A 20418-nucleotide genomic window follows, 5' to 3' on the forward strand; every position below is an offset into this window, starting at 1 on the left:
CAACAGCACGTAAGTTTTCCTAATAGCACATATTGACTAGTCCATTTTCCTTCGTTTTTTGAGATGCTACATTTATCACATATTGGGGTACATTTCTGGAGTATTTTTAATTGACGTTTGTCTATTTATGTGCCACTACAATACTGTTTCACTCTCTGAGGCTTTTTCACTTTCTTTCAACATTTAATAAGGCTACTCCCTCTCATTGCTCTTTTTTCTCATTATTTTCGCAACTCTTTTTATTTATTTTCTATATAAACCTTAGAATCACCTACTCCACTTATAAAAAAAACAAAACCTGTTGGTCTTTTTATTGGGTCCTATCAAATTGGTACAGTAACGTGGACCTTATGATGCTGAGTCTTCCTTTCTAAGCACATGGTGTTTCTTTCCACTTATTATAGTTGACTCCTAGGTATGTAGTATTTTTCTGTTGATGATATTCTGGAAATTTTTTGTACATTGAAACTTGTTTCTATATATTAATTCTATATCCTCTGTGTGTGTGTATATATATAAAATTTTATACCCTGCTACAAATAACGAATTCCTTATTTGTTCATAGTAGTTTTTCTTTCATCAGCTCATGTTCACTTGGGCTTTCCAGGTATACAGTCATATGGTTTGTAAACAGTGATAGTTTTCCATCTATCTGTGCCATTTTTAAACCTATATGTTTATTTCTCTTGTTTGGCTAGTATGTCAAGAACAATGTTAAATAATAATAGTGATAGCTGGCTTCCTTGTTTTGCTCCTGACTTTGGTGGGAATGCTTTGAACATGAAGAAGATTATTCTTGCCACAAAAATGTCCCTTTAGGTAACACATTTCATTCTGTGATAAAAATTTCCTCAGTTTATTTAAAATATAATTCTATTGATAAAGAACACTAGATACTCTAGACACTAGCAACTGAGAGACCACTCTGAGCTCTGCCATGCCTCCCTGTCTCCAAGCAACTGAGATAATGACTTACCGATAGTTCCTGGGTGAGCTGTCGAATCTTCTGCCTCATCTCACCATAGTCTCCATACATTCGCTTTCTCACTTTTTCCAAAGTGGCTCTCACCTATAGCCCACAGAGATACTAGTTAGAGATCAAGCTATGACATTTTCATACAAGCTTTCCAAAACTTTTAAGAAACTCTAAAGAAAGAAGGAACCCACATAAAAATACTCTTAAGAACAAGACAGAAACTAAGGGAGGTCACCCCCAACAATTAGTTAGAAACTAGACAGGAATTATCCAAATAATTTATATGTATAATTTTATTATGTATATTTATATACATAATAAAATATATAGGCATGTATTAATATAGAATATATTAAAATATATGTTAATATGATATATTAATTACATATAATTCTATATAATTACACAAAAATATAATAATAAATATTAATTAGCCAAATGAACTCTGAAGAAAAAATAGTTTGTTGAAATTCACCTATCACCCTCAAATTACATTTGGGCAAGGTTTTGCCCTTTTCCCATCATGTATTTTTACCAGTAGAATGTATTTTAACAGACTCATGGCTAAGAGGACCAAAGAGACCAAAAAGCAACCTCTAATTTTCCCTCTCTCTGCTCTGACTGCCAAAGAGCAATTAAATATCTGGAATGGAAGGAAGCAAAATATGAACCCTGGAGAGCCCATAAATTGGAAAGTCAGTTCCTCAAAAATCACCAATAACACACAAGGCAGTAAACATAACAAAAGTTCAAGTGATCCCCAAAACACTTGTTTACACAAACGCTGTTTAAGTTTCTCTACAGTACTACTTTCAGAGGCCTAGCAGGACCTCAAAAACTTTAAAAACACAACAAAAGACCTTACAAACAGTCCCTGTCTCCTCTCTTCTTCTGGTGTCCCTAGGATGGGGAAAATACTCAGGAATTCTCAAATACGGCAGGAAGTCTCAAGGGAGTTTTCTCCAGCACACTCCAGAATTTCTCTTTTAGGAAGGGCCTAAAGGCAGCAGTTTGGTTAGAATGGAAATGTTTAGGACACAGTATTGGAAGGCTTAATTTTGAAGCACATTGTTTTAAATTAGACAGCATGTTTATTAGGGGTTACTGGATATTGGTGGAGATTTGGTGGAAAGGAGAGTCAAGACCCCAAGACTTCTTGATATGAATTCTAAAAATAGAGTCTACTTTCTTGCCATTAACTACAAACATTTTGGGAAAATGAGGTTAAAAGTACAACTTTTCATTCTAGGCAGGCAGAACGGCTTTCATGTGTGGCCCTGAGCTGGCTCTTGCGCTGCTCCCAGTGCTGAGTGGGTGGAATCTTGAGCTAAAGGCAAATACTGCAACGACCAGGCCAGGGATGATACCGAAGCCACCCGTGGCAGGAGGGACCTGAAAGTTAGTTTTAAGTTGCAGATCACAGTGGAGGGTGGTAATTCCAGGTCATGTGACTTTGGCACAAGTCATCCACGACTCAGGATTAGCCAACATCTCCTCCTGTCTTTGTCTTGGGCAATCTGGGACTCAGGACTCTGTTTAGAAGGTTACTAAGAGAGGAGCCATGCCTCTGGAGCATTTAAATGAGGAAGGTCTATGTATTTCCTTGAGAAAAAAATACAAGAAAGTTAAAATGTCTGAGCTATTCTTTTTTTTTTTTTTTTTTTATTATACTTTAAGTTCTAGGGTACATTGAGCTATTCTTAACAGGAAATTCAGGAATTGAATATTCTGAATGGTTAAACACTATGTCTGGAGGCCGGGCACAGCGGCTCACACCTGTAATCCCAGCACTTTGGGAAGCTGAGGTGGGAGGTTCACTGGAGTCCAGGAGTTTGAGATCAGCCTGGGCATCATGGGAAAATCCCGACTCTACAAAAAATTATCTGGGGCTAGTGGCAAGCACCTGCAGTCCCAGCTGCTTGGGAAGCTGAGGCAAGAGGATCACTTGAGGCTGGGGAGGTAGAAGCTGCAGTAAGCTGTGATTGTGCCACTGCACTCCAGCCTAGATGACAGAGTGAGACCTTGTCTCAAAAATATATAATAAAATAAAGTTTTAAAATTATGTTTGAAAGCTGGGATAACTAGGAGTTTGAGGTTGGTGGCTGTCATATACATTATGTATATGCATGTTAATTTTTCTGGCTTTTCCTCATACTTTCTGCTAAGCATTTATTATTTTTAAATTCAACAAATGTTCCTTTTAAAAACTCACACAAAAGCTAAGACATCGTGAGTTTGCATCTTATCTGAAAACCCACAAAATAAAATAGGGCTCACAGAGCTGTGTTTTTAACCTTAGTTATCAAAGCCCAGCCAACCCCCACAATCTCAACCTGAGGCCTGAAGTATGCACAGAGTAAAAGTGACTTGCTGGGCCAGACACAGCTGGAGCTCGAAGCAAGGACTGCGAGCTCACAGGCCTGGGTGAGTCCCTGGCCCCACGCTGCCTCTTATAAGCACTTTCTAAGCCACTGGTCTACAATGTGAGCCCATCAGTGTCAGAGCAGCCCATCTCCTCTTCCATATAAGCTGGGTGGTTTGGTCAAGAGGGGAATCAGTCGATCTAGGGGAACAAAGGATGGAATGAAAAAAAATGAAGAGAGAAAAAGAGAGAGAGAGAGAGAGAAGAGAATACTCCAAAATGTTAACGGTTGCTCTGGTTGAATGGTGAGATTATGAGTGATTTTATTTTCTTCTTCATACATATTTGTATTTCCCAAATTTTCTCAAAAGAACATGTAATTTAAAAGATAGGAAATAAACTATTAAATACAAGGAAGTGAAGGGCATTGATTGACTTGGTTGGACAAAGTCTATTGTGGTTGACTTCCTAGCATTTGTTTCAACCCAACTGATTGGTCTAAATCAGCCACAGTCTTCCTATTCCTTTTGCCAGGGATGGATTTGGGAGTGTTAAGTGTAATAAAGAAAAACCACTGAAGAGCCTCCAAACCCTACATGGAAGGAGGAAGCCATCTGCTCTCCTAAGTATACTTACCTAGTAACATCCATCCAGCAGAAGTTCAACCTTTCCTTCCTTGCAGATTTACATCTGTACTTTAACATTACCATGAAGATACACAGAAACATTTCCAGCCAAAATGATAACATTAAGAATTCTTTCAAAATACCTTGTTACATTCACTTCAATGCTTCCAACTCCATCTTCTTGCATGCTACAAAAAGAAAACAGATGGGGACAAAAACTCTTAAATGGCTCACATCTTTGATGTAGTTCATCTCTTCTTTCAGCTGACTCGTGGACCACCCATACACCACCATTTCTTTCTGCTGATTTTGATCTGATCTTCGCACCACACCATAAACAACACCCTGAGGAAGTTTCCTGGTAGGTTCTCCATTGCTCAGGTCAAGATGCTAAAAGAAAGTAGGAAAAGAGAAAAAGAATAATGACTCTTGAAGCCTCATGCAAACAGTTGTAATAATGGGCCCACTGTGTATGATTATGCAAATTGTGCCCAGCACTCATTGCCTGGCAGTGGAGATGGAGGGAGCAAAAATCCCACCTGGTCTCTGTTCACCAAGTTGATTTGGCATAGGCTTGGGCTGCATTTATCCCGGAGGAAGAGCACCCTTTGCTAATGTCTATAAGGGCCCGTCCACTCACCTTTGTGGGAGTAATTCCCACAAAGATACCAGATGGACTTGTGTTGTCCTAGTAATAAGAGCAAGCATTTGAAACCTCATGCTCTTAATAATGCTGTCTTTCCCCTTATCCCAGCTTCTCCATATGACTCCAACCTCATCACTAAATACATGGCCTACAACACACAAGGTTGAGGCTGGCGGTCATCTAGCAGCCAAACTGTCCTCTGAGGGTAGGGCTGGTCCTGGGGCCAAGTTCTGAGAAAAGGGGGTAGTGTTAGTACATAACCTCTTGTGACCATTCATGAAATATTTCTGAAAAGCCAGGAAGAGGTGGTGCGACTGCAGCCCAAAAGGATCCTCCCAGTCCTGTTGGCTGGTTCTTAATTCCTTCAGTTAAAGTTTTGGTCATTGTTGAAATGCAAATACCCTTGAGAAACAGTAACATCTCCAAGCCTTAACACACTTTTATAGAATGAAGGCTTAGCAAGCAGGAAAGGGGTATATTAAGATTTGTTGAGTGCCTACTATAAGCTAGAAATATTCCTAAGCACATTTAATGTTCGCAACCACTCTGTGACACAGCAATTGTCCTTTCTGAACTTTCCACTTCATAGCTGAGAAAACTGAAGTTCAAAGAGGTTAGGCAACTTGCTTATAGACACACATCAACATTCAAGCCTGACTCTGTGATGCTGTCTGACATTAAGCACTCCCCCATACCGCAGGTTATGTTTAGATGCAGGGGGACAGAGCAGGGGCCTTCACAACATGGAAGGGACAGAAGTAAGAAAAAATCCAAGATCAAGAACTGAGACTTCAGACAAACTGGTCTTCTCTCAATTTTCCCTGGGGTGGACCCAGGTACCTCGACAATCCCACAGCACAGAAACCCAAATTCCTTAAGGGTAATTCTGCTCTCCTGCTAACTTTTCAACTGCCTTTACACAGAGATTCTTGCCATGTATTAAAAAAAAAAAAAAAACAAAAAAAAAAAAACAAAAAAAAAACGCTTTTTTTTGAGACGGAGTCTCACTCTGTCACCCAGGCTGGAGTGTAGTGGCGTGATCTTGGCTCACTGCAACCTCCACCTCCCAGGTTCAAGAGATTCTCCTGCCGCAGTCTTCCAAGTAGCTGGAATTACAAGTGTGTACCACCACACTAGCTATTTTTTTTATTTTGTTTGTTTGCTTTTGAGACAGAGTCTCACTCTGTTGCCAGGCTGGAGTGCAGTGGCGCAATCTCGGCTCACTGCAACTTCCGCCTCCGGGGTTCAACCAATTCTCCTGCCTCAGCCTCCTGCGCAGCTGGGACTACAGGCATGTGCCACCATGCCCAACTAATTTTTGTATTTTCAGTAGAGACGGGGTTTCACCATGTTGGCCAGGATGGTCTTGATCTCTTGACCTTGTGATCCGCCCACCTCAGCCCCACAAAATGCTGGGATTACAGGTGTAAGCCACTGCACCCGGCCAATTTTTATATTTTTAGTAGAGACAAGGTTTCACCATCTTGACCAGATTGGTCTCAAATTCCTGATCTCAAGTGATCTGCCTGCTTTGGCCTCCCAAAGTGCTGGGATTACAAGCATGAGCTACCGCACCTGGCCCACAAAATATTTTTTAACACACAAAACTTTAATTTGCATTTGGAAATCATTAATTGTGGCAGAACAGTAAGTACTTTATGATCCCATTCATTCAAAGTTTGCAAAATCAACGAAAGGTCTAGAAAGCTACGTGATGATGATGAATCTTCCAGGTCTCTAAGGAGGGAATCTTGGGTGGCGTGGGGGCGCTAGAGATCAGGATGGACTTTTGCCATTTTCTTTATACCTTTCTATCTTGCTCGTTTTTTGTTTTGTTTTGCTTCGTTTCAATGTAAGCTTTTTAAAAAGTAAGACAATACAACAACCATTGCTTCTCGCCCTTCTTCCCACACTTGGAAAGAGATGGATGCAAGGGGCTGTGATTCCTTGTACTTGCTTCTGGTAAACGCTTCCCCCTGAGTCCCTTACAGCTGGGTCCCAAAAGCACCGATGCTACCCTGACATTTGTGCTTAAGTTTGGGTAACTGAGCTGTTAAATAGTTTGCAGCAGAGTCACAAGCTGGCATTAAGTTATCCCCAGTTTACCGGACACATAACCAGGAAGAGGAAAAGCTCTAATGAAATTCCCCAAATACCAGGAAGCAAAAGCAAGATCTTTCAGTCACAGACTCCACGCACTTCCTCAAAAACAAGCTGATTACGACACAGAGCTTTGGTGAAACGCATTTCTGCAAAGCAGAGGCTTTCAGAGGTGAACTGGCTTGCAGGAAAACTCAGATGGCTGGACACAGAGGATCCTGCCCCTGGCCTAGGCAGGGAGATGAGGCAGCCATGGAGTAGGGAAAACACAAGCAATGCCAGGAACAATGAGGTCTGCAGAACACTCCTGAGCAGCCCAGGTCTCAAAGTTGTACACACAGAAAGAGATCAAGATACAATGAGTGAAAAATCATACATTTCAAATTTTTGTTTTTTAAGACTGTGTGTTTGTGTATGTAAAACTTCTAGAAAGATGGAATCCAGATCTCTAACGACAGTTTCCTCAGGAAAATGAGATTTCACTTTTTCCTTCATGTTCTTTTGTGGACTTTGAACGTTTTTTGGCAAAAAGAAAAAAGCATTATGTTTGAATTGATCATTTGTGTAAATGTCAGGGTCTAAATAAAAGGGCCCCGGGAAGGGCACGGCCCCAGGACTCTACCCGCAGTGGAGATGGAGTCCTCTCCATGCCAGGGGAGGGGACTCCTGAGGCAGCCCAAGGAGCTGATGGGCCCTGACAGGAAAAGTGAAGAAGAACGTTACTGAAGAAAGAGGAGGGGGAAGAAATTTGTTGTCAGATGATTTTATTATATATAACATATAACATACATTGTAACATTATGTTATATAACATATATTATATATAACATATATTACATTATATACAATATATAATATTTTCTTTAATCCTCACAGTGACCCTACTGTGTAAATAGTATGACTTCTCTTCTTCCAGGGTAACAGCCTCCGAGTACCTGCCTATGTCTTTCCAAATTGGAGCTCTTTTTTCACTAGTGTTACAGTCAGGAGAGCAACTGGAACTCACGTCGCCATGTGGTATCCCAGGGTCTCCAGTCGTAGGGAAGCCAAGAGCCTGCCTTCAGGTCTCAGGGCCATTTGGAAGAGGCAGGCCCAGGGTCGGGGGCTCTTTCCACTTCCCCCGCCCCTCCCCAACCCCACACCTGCCTCACTGTCTCCCTTCTGTTCCTTTAGGAGCAAACCTCCTAATCACACTTGCTTTTCCCTCGATCTGCACTGCTGCGCTGAAATGTCGCTTCCTCAAGAATCAAGAACGCCTTCCCTGAGCCTTCGGACCCCTGAGGTCTTCTCGGTCCACTCTCACAGCGCTTCCCCAAGACACTCGCCGCAGCTGCAGCCCAGCAACTGTTGGGATATCTCAGTATCCTTGTGTGAGGAAGGCCTGCTTCCCTATCAACTGTAAATTCCAGCAAGTCCAGGGCCCAGTTTGTCTTCTTTTCCACCGTAATTCCCAGATCTAACAGTGACTGACATGCAATGGTCTCTCAATAACTATTTGCTGAATGAATAGGGAACTTTGGAAGTTGAGAGAGGTCTGAGAATTACTCAGGGTACATAAATATGGTCCAAATGAAGTGAATACCTGTTATTCTTCTTAGATGGAGGAATAGACAGTTGATGTTTACCCCAGTCACAACATGTATACCCAGAAAAGCTGCTAGGAGCAGAGATGGCTAGCATTTTTATAAAATGTCAGCATGCTTTTGGTCAAAAACTGAACATAGGAAAAAAAGAAAAAAGCTAATATGCTGTGCAAGATGTTTGGGGCTAAATTTCTCTCCTCTTGTATCCTTTAAAATACCTCCCAATAGGCCGGGCGCGGTGGCTCCAGCCTGTAATCCCAGCACTTTGGGAGGCCGAGACGGGTGGATCACGAGGTCAGGAGATGGAGACCATCCTGGCTAACACGGTGAAACCCCGTCTCTACTAAAAAAATACAAAAAAACTAGCCGGGCGAGGTGGCGGGCACCTGTAGTCCCAGCCACTCGGGAGGCTGAGGCAGGAGAATGGCGTAAACCCGGGAGGTGGAGCTTGCAGTGAGCTGAGAACTGGCCACTGCACTCCAGCCCGGGCAACAGAGCGAGACTCCGTCTCAAAAAAAAAAAAAAAAAAATAACTCCCGATAAGAAAAGTATTATGTTTTAGGCAGAAGAGCATTAAGATGAGATTAAGAAACAGGCTCTTTTAGAGAAACATGCTGAGATACAGATGATGTATATTTATTTCCTTATACAGCATGGATGTAGATGAGGCAGGACTGGCCATGTATTGAGGTAGGTGGTGCTGGGGAAAGGGCCAGTGACTCATTACATGATCCAGTCTCATTTTGTATGTTTGAAACTCTCCAAAATTAAGTTTTTTAAAACCTCCTTATGGCAAGGCACAGTGGCTCATACTTATAATCCCAGCACTTTGGGAAGCCAAGGCAGGCAGATTGCTTGAGCCCAAGCGTTTTGAGACCAGGCTGGGCAACATGGTGAAAATCCATCTCTGCAAAAAATGCAAAAATTAGCTGGATGTGGTGGTGGTGTGTGCCTGTAGTCCCAGCTACTTGGGAGGCTAAGGTGGGAAGATTCCTTGAGCCCAGGAGGTTGAGGCTACAGTAAGCTGTGATCATACCACTACACTCCAGCCTGGGCGACAGAGCAAGACCCTGTCACAAGAAAATTAAATTAAATTTAATTTAAATTAAAAATCAAAAGCCTCCTTATAATTCTACTTGGTATTAAAAAATCAAATTTTAAAAAATGTACTCTAGACCTATTAAAAGCCTCCTGGGCATGGAACAATACTAGACAAAATCTGCTTGAAAATAAAAGGCCTGGCCGGGCACGGTGGCTCATGCCTATAATCCCAACACTTTGGGAGGCCGAGGCGGGTGGATCACAAGGTTAGGAGATCAAGACCATCCTGGCTAACACAGTGAAATCCCATCTTTACTAAAAATACAAAAAAAAATTAGCCGGGCGAGGTGGCGGGCGCCTGTAGTCCCAGCTACTCTGGAGGCTGAGGCAGGAGAATGGCATGAACCCGGGAGGCGGACTTGCAGTGAGCTGAGATCACGCCACTGCACTCCAGCCTGGGCAACAGAGTGAGACTCTGTCTCAAAAAAAAAAAGAAAAGAAAAGGCCAAATAAATGTGTAGAATAAAAAGAAAGTTATTACAAAGAAGGAAAATTGACTAAAAGGGCATTCCATACTCTCAACACATACACAAAATCTCTGGATTAAGCTGTTCCCCGTGAGTGTTCACAGCTTAAAATCTACCCATACTATGGCTGACCTCCCTAAAGATACATCTGGCAGCCAGTGCCTTAGAAAGAAAGAGCAGCTACAGAAAACTAACTCAGCCTAAATTCCTCTCCTAAGGGATTTACCGGCCATCGAAGAGTCTGGGTTAACAAGGCCAACGATATTGTCCAAACCTTAAATGAGAATATAGGATCCTACAATGCAACAAGCTCCACAAAGGCAGGGACTACATCTGTCTTATTCACTGCTCTATCTCTGGTACCCAGGATAAACAGATGCTTCATAAATACATTTTGAAGGGAAAAAGAAAGATGGAATATTTGAAGTATAGTCATCCTTGACACTGAGGATTAATCTGTGCAAAACAAGAAAATCCCTTGGTCAATCAGGGTTCTTAGGGGAAATAAGAGCAGAAATGCCGCTCAACGTACATCTAACTGACAATAGCAGACTAACACAGCCAGTCCCCCACCCCACCCGCCAGGATGGGCAGCTGGTCACACATCCTGGCTGCCAATATGATTGAGAAGGGCCATAACGTGACTCGTCTGACTTCCAGACTGGAAGCCAAGTTATTTCCAAAACTTCGACTTCAGACTTCTTTTCTCCAGCCAGAGGGCAGCAGCTAACCCAGGACTGCTGAGCACAGAGCCACTGGGTTCCCTGCCCATCTTGCAGGCAGAGGCTGGCACTTCAGGAATGTGCTCTGGCTTGTCCAACCTGTGTATCTATCTCAGCAAATTATTTGGCCCAGGTCATTACTCATACTTGACACTGTTTTGCTTTCTTGGACAAAAATGAACATCACCTCTGAGCCTGAAGGGCCTTTCCAGAGCCTGGGAAAGAAATAGGGAGAAATGGGCAGCCCCGTATTCTCAGAAAAACTGAAACCTTCGGCTTATCAAATACTTGACCAGGCACAGTGGTGTATGCTTGTAGTCCCAGCTACCTGAGAGGCTGAGACAGGAGGAATACTCGAGCCCAGGTGTTCAAGGCAATCGTGTGCTATGATTGCACCTGGTAACAGCCACTGCGCTCCAGCCTGGATGACATAGTGAGACCCTGTTTCTAAAAAATAAAACTAATTTAGTTAATTCTGACAGTCTCAAAGACTGAACAGTGCTCACTTCCTAAGTAAACTCAGGAGAAAAGATCACTTTCAAAGCTTAAGATGAGAAGAAAAAGGAAAGCTTCTAGCCAAGCATAAGTCCCAAAGAGAGTGGCATTTGTTATGACAGCACCCTGACAGGAGTGCTAGTGTACAGCTAGTGTACAGCTTCGATGCAGACTAGTGTGCAGCTAGTGTACAGCTTCAATGCAGACAGTAGTTGCTTAGGCCTAATAACCCCAGCGGAAAAGGGAAGAATACATGGGAGAAAAAAAAAATCAGGAACTGCTTTTCTGGAACCCATGAGTATAGTACACACCTTAGGTAACCTTGACTGATACAATGTAAATATCCTAAACAGAGTTTCTCTGATAGGAGAAAGCATGCAAGTCAATATTCCCATGGCAACACGGCCCATCACAGACCTGAGCTGGAATTGCAAATCCACTGTCTACTAGCTGTGTGCCCCTAAGAAAGTTATTTTCTGTACTTTAAAGAGCTTCAGGGTCCTTAACAGTAAAATGGGGATCATACCACCAATTTCAGTGGGCAGTCTAAGGAATACACGGAATAAAATACACAAAACACCTAGTGTGCTGATAGCATACTAGTAGATACCGGGAGTTTCTAGTAACAGTGGTATAAGTTTTTAGTATCTGGGTTCCTACTCAACTCCACATGTCTATCTGAATGAGTCTGTCTGTCTGTCCACCCTCTTCTTGGTCTTTTTACTGTTCTCATCACAGTTGTCAAATTGACTCTGACAGTGTAATAGTCACCCCCAAACAGTCCTTGGTTTCTCTTCATGGGGAGTGAATCACAAAGTCTCAGAAGGTTAGAAAAAATGGAAAAGAGTTGCATAGTCCAGTGGGTTTTCAGACACTATTCCCAGCTCCTCCTCCGTGTCTGTCAAGGTCAGGTGAAGAGTTGGTGGCCTGCTAGAGGCAGCCAACATAGCCCTGATCTTATTTCAGCTCCACCCGCTGCACCTTGACTGCTTTACTAAGAGCACTTCCACATTTACCAACGTGAATAAACGAATGTGTGGAAAAACATTGGCTCTAGACTAACACTTCTATTTGCTAGAAGAAGCAATGAAGACCCCTAGAGATAACCTACTGGCCCAACCACCACAGGGGTTCATGAGGAAGCCGCGACTCAAACCCTAGGTCTCTCCCCATCCTCCAGGGGCTGTTATCTCTGAGGGGCACGCAGAGTCCCTGGTGTGCTGTCACAAAGGGCAGCCCGGCCCCCACCTGAAGCTCTGAATCATGGCAGCACACTCGCTCACTTGGCAACAGCCTGCGAGGTTGTATAAACAGTAACACCAAGGACGAGAACTCAGCAGGCTTATTCATCCAAGGCTTTTAAAGGAAAGAAGACTATAAAACCTACTGGCAAAGACTTCCTCCTTTTCAACATTTTATTGGGTTATGAAAATTCCCAACTCTACATCCATACACATGCATCTGCTCTCTCTCACTCAGCGTTCTCAAAGGTCTAGAGAGAAAACAGCTTCTTTAAAAACAACAGGTCACTGAAGGACACCTCCAAAGTGGGGATGTCAATAGCTATTTAAAACAGTATCTGCCTCAAGCTATTTTATCTATTCGCACAGGACTTTACCATCATAAAGACTCAGAAGCAACTCAAATCAGATTCTCTGAAATTCAACTGTGCAGTGAGGCCCTGGTTCAATATGCTAAGTCTGCAATAGCTGGTGTGGGTTCTGTCTCTGTGTGTGTGTGTGTGTCCCTGCATATACACATAGGAATCTGTTGTGCATGACTATGGATAAGAATATGGATACATAAATTCACAGAGTTTTTTGAAAACAGTAGGTACTTAATTTCAAAACTATTTATTACCAATTTTAATTTGAAAGTTCAGCATGTTTATAAACCTTATGTTCTACATTTATCAATTTCTCAACATGTAATTTGTGCCCATAAACTAATCAGCACCCTCCCATATTAATGATTTTTAATGTTCAATATTCGAATAAAAGCCCACGGCTAATTCATCTGAGTTGTTAATATCATTCAAGGTGATTTCCTCAAAGAACCTAGTTATGGGTTGAATAGCATCCCCCAAAAAGATATGCTGGAGTCCTAACCCCCAGTACCCAGGAATTTGACCTTATATGGAGAGCAGGTCAAGTTAAGATAAAGCCATTAGACTGGGTTGTATTGATGTCCCTGTAAAAAGGGGAAAATCTGAACACAGAAACATGAAAATGTCATGTGAAGATTGGAGTGATACTGCCACAAGGCAAGGATCACCAAGAGCTACCAGCAGCTGGAAGAGGCAAAGAAGAACTCTCCCGCTAGAGCCTTCAGAGGGGGCACCACCAGCACCTTGATCCCAGACATCTGAACTCCAGAACTGTGACAGAATACATTCGGTTACTGAAGCCATCTCATTTTTCATGCTTTGTTGTGGCAGCCCTAGGAAGCTAATATAAAACTCAACCATCATAATCAACAAGCATTCATTAAGCACCTACTATGTGCAAGGCAGAGACCTAGGTTTTGGGAAGAGAGAATAAAAAGACTCAACCTAATTTCTCTGTGTGTATGTGCCTACATATATGTTATACACAAATTTTGCAAAACCTATATATGTATGCCTACGTGAAGTTCTTAGCAGTACATGGCTAGGTGCCAAATGAAAGGGGCAGCCTGGGTATCCTGTAGGTTAAGGGAAGAGTGACCACAGCACATGGAAGTCAGGGAAGTTACCAGAAAGGAAGTGGGCCTTTAGCTGAGCCTTGAAGGACAGGGAAGACTTGGATAAACTGAGACATGGCAGGGAAGGGACTCCAAGCATGGCTAGGGCCTCAGCAAGGGTTAAGAGGAGGGAAGAGATGCTATGTGTGTGGAAAATAAAGTCAGGAAGGAGGAGAGGCAGGACAGGCAGCTTCAGGCAGGAGAATAACTCCAGAAGGTCTAAGGGGGTAAAAACAAAGACCCAGGGCCACTGAGTTTGGCATTCAAAGGGAAGAGATTCAGCGGTTAGTCATTACCTCTTTAATCCATATGACAAACCAGACACTGTGGTGAGTATTTTGCATATATTAGCTCATTTACTCTTTGAAACCAGACATCGTTGTGTCTACTTTAAGGATGAGGAAGCTGTGCATTTGGGAGCTCATCTGTGGTCAGCAGAAAGCAGTCTCGGGGCAGTTGATGTCTCCTGAAGGACTAAAAGGAACAGGCAGCCAGGGGATCTGCCTTAGGGGTAGGAAACCTCCAAATACACCCCCACAAACCCTTGACTCCATCAGAAGGTGCTGACCCTGTTGTAATTGCATCCAACAGCCTCCAAATACACCTTTGTGGAAATGGGCAAAATACGCCATCCACAACACACCTACATTGGGAGTAATTCCTCTCTCCAATGACTGGAGAACAGCAGATGGAAGAATGGCCCAAATGGCAGGAGCCTCTATGCATGGCCAGCTGTCCCATGACACTGTGTCATCCCTGCAATATTAAACACCTCCCACAACAGTGTGAAAGTCTGAGGAAGGCCCAGGCTGCCCTCGTCATTTGCAGCTCTAACAGGACCCTGGAAATCCTTGAGAAGTCTCACTTCAACAGAAGTCAATTGGGCCATTTACAACTTTCTATTCACATATCTGAGCCAGCTCCAATCTCCTGGCCTTTGCACACAGATGATCCCTCTTCAAAAGAACCAAAGTCATGTGACCAGGTAGGGTCATCCAGAGTTTTGGCATCTTGCAATTCCATGGGATCCAAGGAGGGGAAGCCATGTTGAAACCACATCCAAGGAAGTGGCCCCTACAGAGTCTCCTCGCCGGTGCATGGCCCTGGCCCTCAGTGACTCATGCCAGGAACCTGGCCAGGACATGGTGATGAAATCACTCAGAGCAACCTCCCAGTTACCCCTAGAAACTTCAAGGGCAGACACCACCCAAGGACTTCATCCCTAGGGAAACAACAGCCCCACCCTCCTCCCCTCTACCCCAGTTCTTCTGCAATGAGTCACCAATGTGTCACACACAGGCACTTAGACTGCACGCCTGGTCCACCTGGTGTAAGAAGTATCCTGGTGCATAGGCTATCCCAGCAGTGCCTGTCCTGTGCTCCTCAGGGCCTTGGAGTTCTCAAGTATCCACAGGAGGGTGTCTGGGGGCTGAGGGGTAAAGGGAGACTGGGAGGACTCGGGCCCCCATTAGCACCACTTTTGCTTGGTTTGCATATGAGGGATCAGTAAAACATTTCGATTTTTTTTCAAAGAGGGTCCTATTGACAAGTTTGAAAAGCACTATTCAAGACAAACAGGCAAACTGGCACACAATTTGTTGACTCCACTCAACACAGCTAAACATACGAGGCTCCTTCTGTGGAATTACTTAATTCTTCTTCAGTGGTTACAGACCCTCCAGGGTCCTCCAGCACCTAATACCCCAGTTTTGGCACTCAGAAAACTTTCACAAACATCTCCCAAGGCACGAAGCTTGGGTCTAACTCCAAAAGACTATATTCCCCAGTTCCTCTACCATCTGTACCAACAGGCACAGCCACCGGGCCCTTGTCCTGTCCCTCACTCCAGCTTAGGCCACTTCTTCAAAAAGTGTTCTAAGCAGCTCTGAGCACCTGGACACAGCCCAGGCCCATGTCTTGGGCCAAGTCATCAGCTCTAAAAGGGATAGGCAGGGAGAGGAGCAGTGAGGACAGATGTCCCCACTCAATCCTGTTCATCAGCAGGTGTGCAGCAGCTGAAGCCTGACCACTTCCACTCTCTGTTTAGGACTTTTACTCCCAAACTTTGTCTTTGGAGAATGTTCGAAGTTACATAGAAGCTGAAAGAGCCACTCAGCTACATAACCATAGTACCATTATCACAAGAAAAGTAACATTTATTTAATAATATGTAATATATAGTGCATATACAAAATTGTATAGCCATCCCAGCATATCTTTTATAGAATTTTTTTTTTTTTTGCCACGATCTAATCCAGGTTCACTCATTACATTTAATGTTAAGTCTCTTTAGTCTGTTGTCTGCAACAAATTCTCATCTTTTTTAAAAATAACATTGAATTTATTGAGGGATTCAGGCCAATTGTTTTGTAGAATGTCCCAAATTCTGGTTTTCTGTTTCCTTATTATTAGATTCAGTTAAACAAGCTTGGCATGAATATTACGTATGTGATGTTGTGCACCTCTTAGCTGAATCACCTCAGAAGTCATGTAACATCAGCTCGTCCCACTATTGGTGAAGCTAGTTTGAATCACTCAGTTGAAATGCTGGCTGCCTGCCTACTCCACTGTGAAGGTACTGTCCCTTTAGAATCAGTAATCCGTTGGGGTGATACTTTGAGAGTATCCTACAATAATCTTTCACTAACTTATTTTTGCATCTATTGATGAGTACACCTGGAGGTTACAAAACAGATTTTCTGAACTGATTAGCTAGTGTTCTATCAAAAAAAAGGAGCCTTCCCTTTTTTATCCTCTCATCTTGCACCTCTACTCCTCTTCTCCAATTATTACTATGAACATAAGGATTTTTTAAAATATTCATTGTGTTATAACCCACGACTGTCATTATTCTGTTTGATGCTCCAGTTGTTCCCATTTTTGGCCAGTGAAAGCCCATTCAAACTGGCTGCTAGTCCTTCCCTAGGATACTAGGACCCCATTTGTCTCTGAGTGGCACCTTATTTTCCAGAGGTCCCATATCCCCCTCATTTTTGTCCCTGCTGCAGAACTAGCTGCTTTTCTGGATCTTTTTAGTGGAACGCATCCACTCTTTGTAGGCAGATCAGCAATTTTACTTCTTCTCACTTTCTCTAGTCAGAACTTCATTTTCCTTTCTCCCTACTTCCTTTCCCTGGCATTCATCACTTGCATCAGCACAGGCAGCTCTCTGTCCTTGGTAGAAAGTGGGGAGGAGACGGCAAGGACAGACAGAGGCCTACGGTAAACTTAGGGACAGTATCAAACACTTCGCCGTCAATGAGAAGCTTTCTTTTTTATAGTTGACCACATTCATGGTTAACCCCAAAGCAAGGCTTGTATTTCAAGAGGTCACTATGTCATGACTCCATTTATGACATTTATATCGTATCATTTTATTTTATTTTATAATCATATAAAATACATGCACAAGAAAAAGTACTGCCTACTTCCTGGCACCCCATCCCCTTCTTTTACTTTGTCTCCATCAGCACTTACCACCTCCTAACCTCTATAAAATGTACTTAATTATTTTGTTTACTTTCATTCTTGTCCCACTAGAATGTAAGTTCCATGGATGACAGATTTGGTTGACTGCTTTGTTCACTACTATACTCCTACTGTCTAGAACAGTGCCTGGAATGCAGTAGGTGCCCCATAATTATGAATGAGTAAAATGGGTTGGCCAGGACCACAGGCCTAGAGGTCAGCAGGACTCCCCTTTATCTTTCAAGCCTCCTACTTCACTGTCACCTCCTAAGCAGTCAGTTATTTCCTTCTCTGTGCTCCCAGATTCCGTCTGACAGGGATGGATCCTAACACCTGAAATATCGCATCATCATTGTCTCACCCAGAAAACTGCAAATTCCTCCAAGGCAAGGACATACTTATCTTCTTGGCCTCAGGACTTAGCACAGGAGCCGGCACAAAAACGTTTGCGGAATGCCTCCTACCCCCAGCCAAGAAAGTGCCCTCTACCCGCACCATGCTGCCTGCCAGGCCTTCCTCTCTTCTGCGGGAGCAGGGCCCCCGGCTGCTGCTCCAAGCTGCTAAGAAAGGCTCCAGCCCCGCCAGCTGCTCACAATAGGCCCTTTGACGCAACTGGATTGGGCTGTTTCAGAAAAACCCACATTCCCTGCCATAGCACCTGTCACTAAGGCCAGTGTCCCTGCAGCTTCAAGGCAACACAAAGCCACAGTGTTCACCAAGAAACAAGAGCAGGGCACGTCGCTGGCAGAGCCAGCTGGGGAGAGCTCTCTGTCTTCTGGGAAGACGGGAGATGAGGTGGGAAGGTTGAGAGGGTCTTCTCCTCAACACAGGCGCAAACACGCAGCCTCTGGGAATGGCCTGGTTAGGAGATGGGAGAGTGGGTTAAGGGTAGAGACTGGAATTTTCGGGACTTTGCCTCAGAGATACCTTACCTGCTCTTTTCTCTCAATCTTCTTTTCACTTTGCTCAGGAACTGGACTCTCAGGAGGTACGGTCAGCCGTAGTCTGCAAACATTTGCCTAGAAGAGAGGGAAAGGAAAGGCCAGTTAGGAGTCAGCATTTGGGGCAGAAAGAGCCAGATGACCTTGGGCTTCTCACAGCCTGTTTCCCCTACTTTCAATGGAGATCATTGCCCTGATCATACAGGAGCCATACAGGAGATAAGGCCAGCCTTATCTTCACAGTACCAGGCCAGCTTGGTACAGCACAGGTAACCACCACCCTGGGGCTCAAAGAAGGAAACTACCACATCACTTGATCCATTTCAAACATTTCTTTACCAATGGCTCAGGTTCCATAACAATATGTATAGAATGATCTCATTTCACAAGTATAGGCAAAAATATAGCTAGAGGGACAGAAGCCAAAATATGCACAGCGGATATCTCTATTGGGATGGGAGGGTGCTTTCTACTTGCCTATATATTTAATTTTTCTATAATATACATGTACATGTTTAATCACAACTTTTTTTCAAAAAAGTCCGCATACCCATGTTCATAGCAGCATTATTCACAATAGCCAAAAGGTGGTAGCAACCCAAATGTCCACTGACAGATGAACAAAATATGATTTATACATACAATGGAATTTACCCAATATTAAAAAGGAAGGAAATTCTAACACATGCTACAACATGGATACACCTTGAAGACACTTTGCTAAGTGAAATAAGCCAGTGGCAAAAAACAAATACTGTATGATTCTACTTAGATGAGGTACCAGGAGTAATCAAAATCATATAGACAGAAAGTGAAACCGTGGTGGCCAGCGGGTAAAAATACAGGGAAAGTTAGTATTTAACGGGCATGGAATCCCAGTTTGGGAAGATGAAAAAAATCCTAGAGATAGATGGTGGTGCCATTTGCACAACAGTGTGGATGCACTTGATGCTACTGAACTATACACTTAAAAAGGGTCAAAATGGTAAATCTCACAAGTACGTTGCTACAATTAAAAATTTTAAAAAAGCTGTCCCTGTTTGCTTAATACAGTCTAAAAGTAAGACAGTTAGCTGGAAAGGCATAGGAGAAGAAAATGTAATGCTTCTGAGTTGGTAAGATATCTGAGCCCTTCATTAGCTATACCAGCATATTTGTCACTAGTCACTGAGATCCTCATGTCAGTTTATTAAAGATTGCCAACAAAGTTCACTGAAATATTGCATAAAGGTTCCTAAATGATTTTTTAAAGTCTAACTTGTACCATTTCTGTTAAAAATAAAAAAGCATTACACCATTCAGGGAGAGAAGCTACAACTTGTGTGATTTATCATATTCTGTTGACAAAGGGTGACTAGGAGCAAAGTCATATTCCTACTCAACAGCGCGAAAAATGGACTACTATAATCTGTAGTACAAGGGGACAATAACAGTAATAATCGTAATAGCTAACCATGTATAGGAACCTTCTAAGTGCTTTACAGGTATTTATTCATTTAACCCTCACCACAAGCCTATGGTAATAGATTCTCTTACCTGCCCCATTTTGCAGATGAGTAAGCTAAGCGTCTGAAGGGTTACATGGCTGGGAAATGGCAGAACTGAGATTTGAACCCAGGCAGTCTCTGGGGCTTACATTCTTAGCTCTTATACTCATGGCCCCCATCACATGCCTGAAATGCCATATGGGCTCGATTCATGGGAGCGCTGTTGGCGCCCTAGTATGGATTTAATTGCATCCCCCTAAAATTCATCCATTGAAGTCCTAACCACTTTCCTGGCATCTCAGAATGTGACCTTATTCGGAGACAGGGTCTTTACAGAGATAATCAAGTAAAAATGAGATCATAAGGGTGACCCTAAATCAAAATGACTGGTGTCCTTATAAGAGTGCAAAATTTGGGGACAGACACACATACAGGGTGAACGTCATATAAACATTAAGATGACCTCTCAACAGCCAAGGAGAAGGGCCTGGAACAGATAGTTCCTTCATAGACCTCAGAAGAAACCAACCTTGCCAACATCTTAATTTTGGGCCACTAACCTCCAGAACTGTGAGACAAGAAATTTCTGTTGTTTAAGCCACTGGCGTTGTGGTAGTTTTCACGGCAGCCCTAGCAAACAAACCCTTTCCACCCCTGCCCCAGTCTGGTTGGCAGGGTCACAGATCTGCACTGGTCCACAGGGTGGACTCTGAGCAAAACTAA

General features: G+C 43.1%; 1 protein-coding gene across 2 annotated transcripts in view; it reads right to left on the reverse strand.

The window, feature by feature from the left end:
* Positions 1–20418, reverse strand: part of MYZAP (myocardial zonula adherens protein) — a 91139-nt gene that overhangs the window by 60296 nt on the left and 10425 nt on the right. For both annotated transcript variants that reach the window (XM_023228602.1, XM_023228603.2), the window contains exons 2-4: positions 18200–18286; positions 4199–4354; positions 977–1069 (exon numbers count right to left, since the gene is read on the reverse strand). In XM_023228602.1, the coding sequence (XP_023084370.1) occupies positions 977–1069; positions 4199–4354; positions 18200–18286 (336 nt within the window). The remainder of the gene's footprint in view (positions 1–976; positions 1070–4198; positions 4355–18199; positions 18287–20418) is intronic.

The sequence above is a fragment of the Piliocolobus tephrosceles genome, chromosome 6, assembly GCF_002776525.5.
Source record: "Piliocolobus tephrosceles isolate RC106 chromosome 6, ASM277652v3, whole genome shotgun sequence".
In the NCBI taxonomy this organism is placed as follows: domain Eukaryota; kingdom Metazoa; phylum Chordata; class Mammalia; order Primates; family Cercopithecidae; genus Piliocolobus; species Piliocolobus tephrosceles.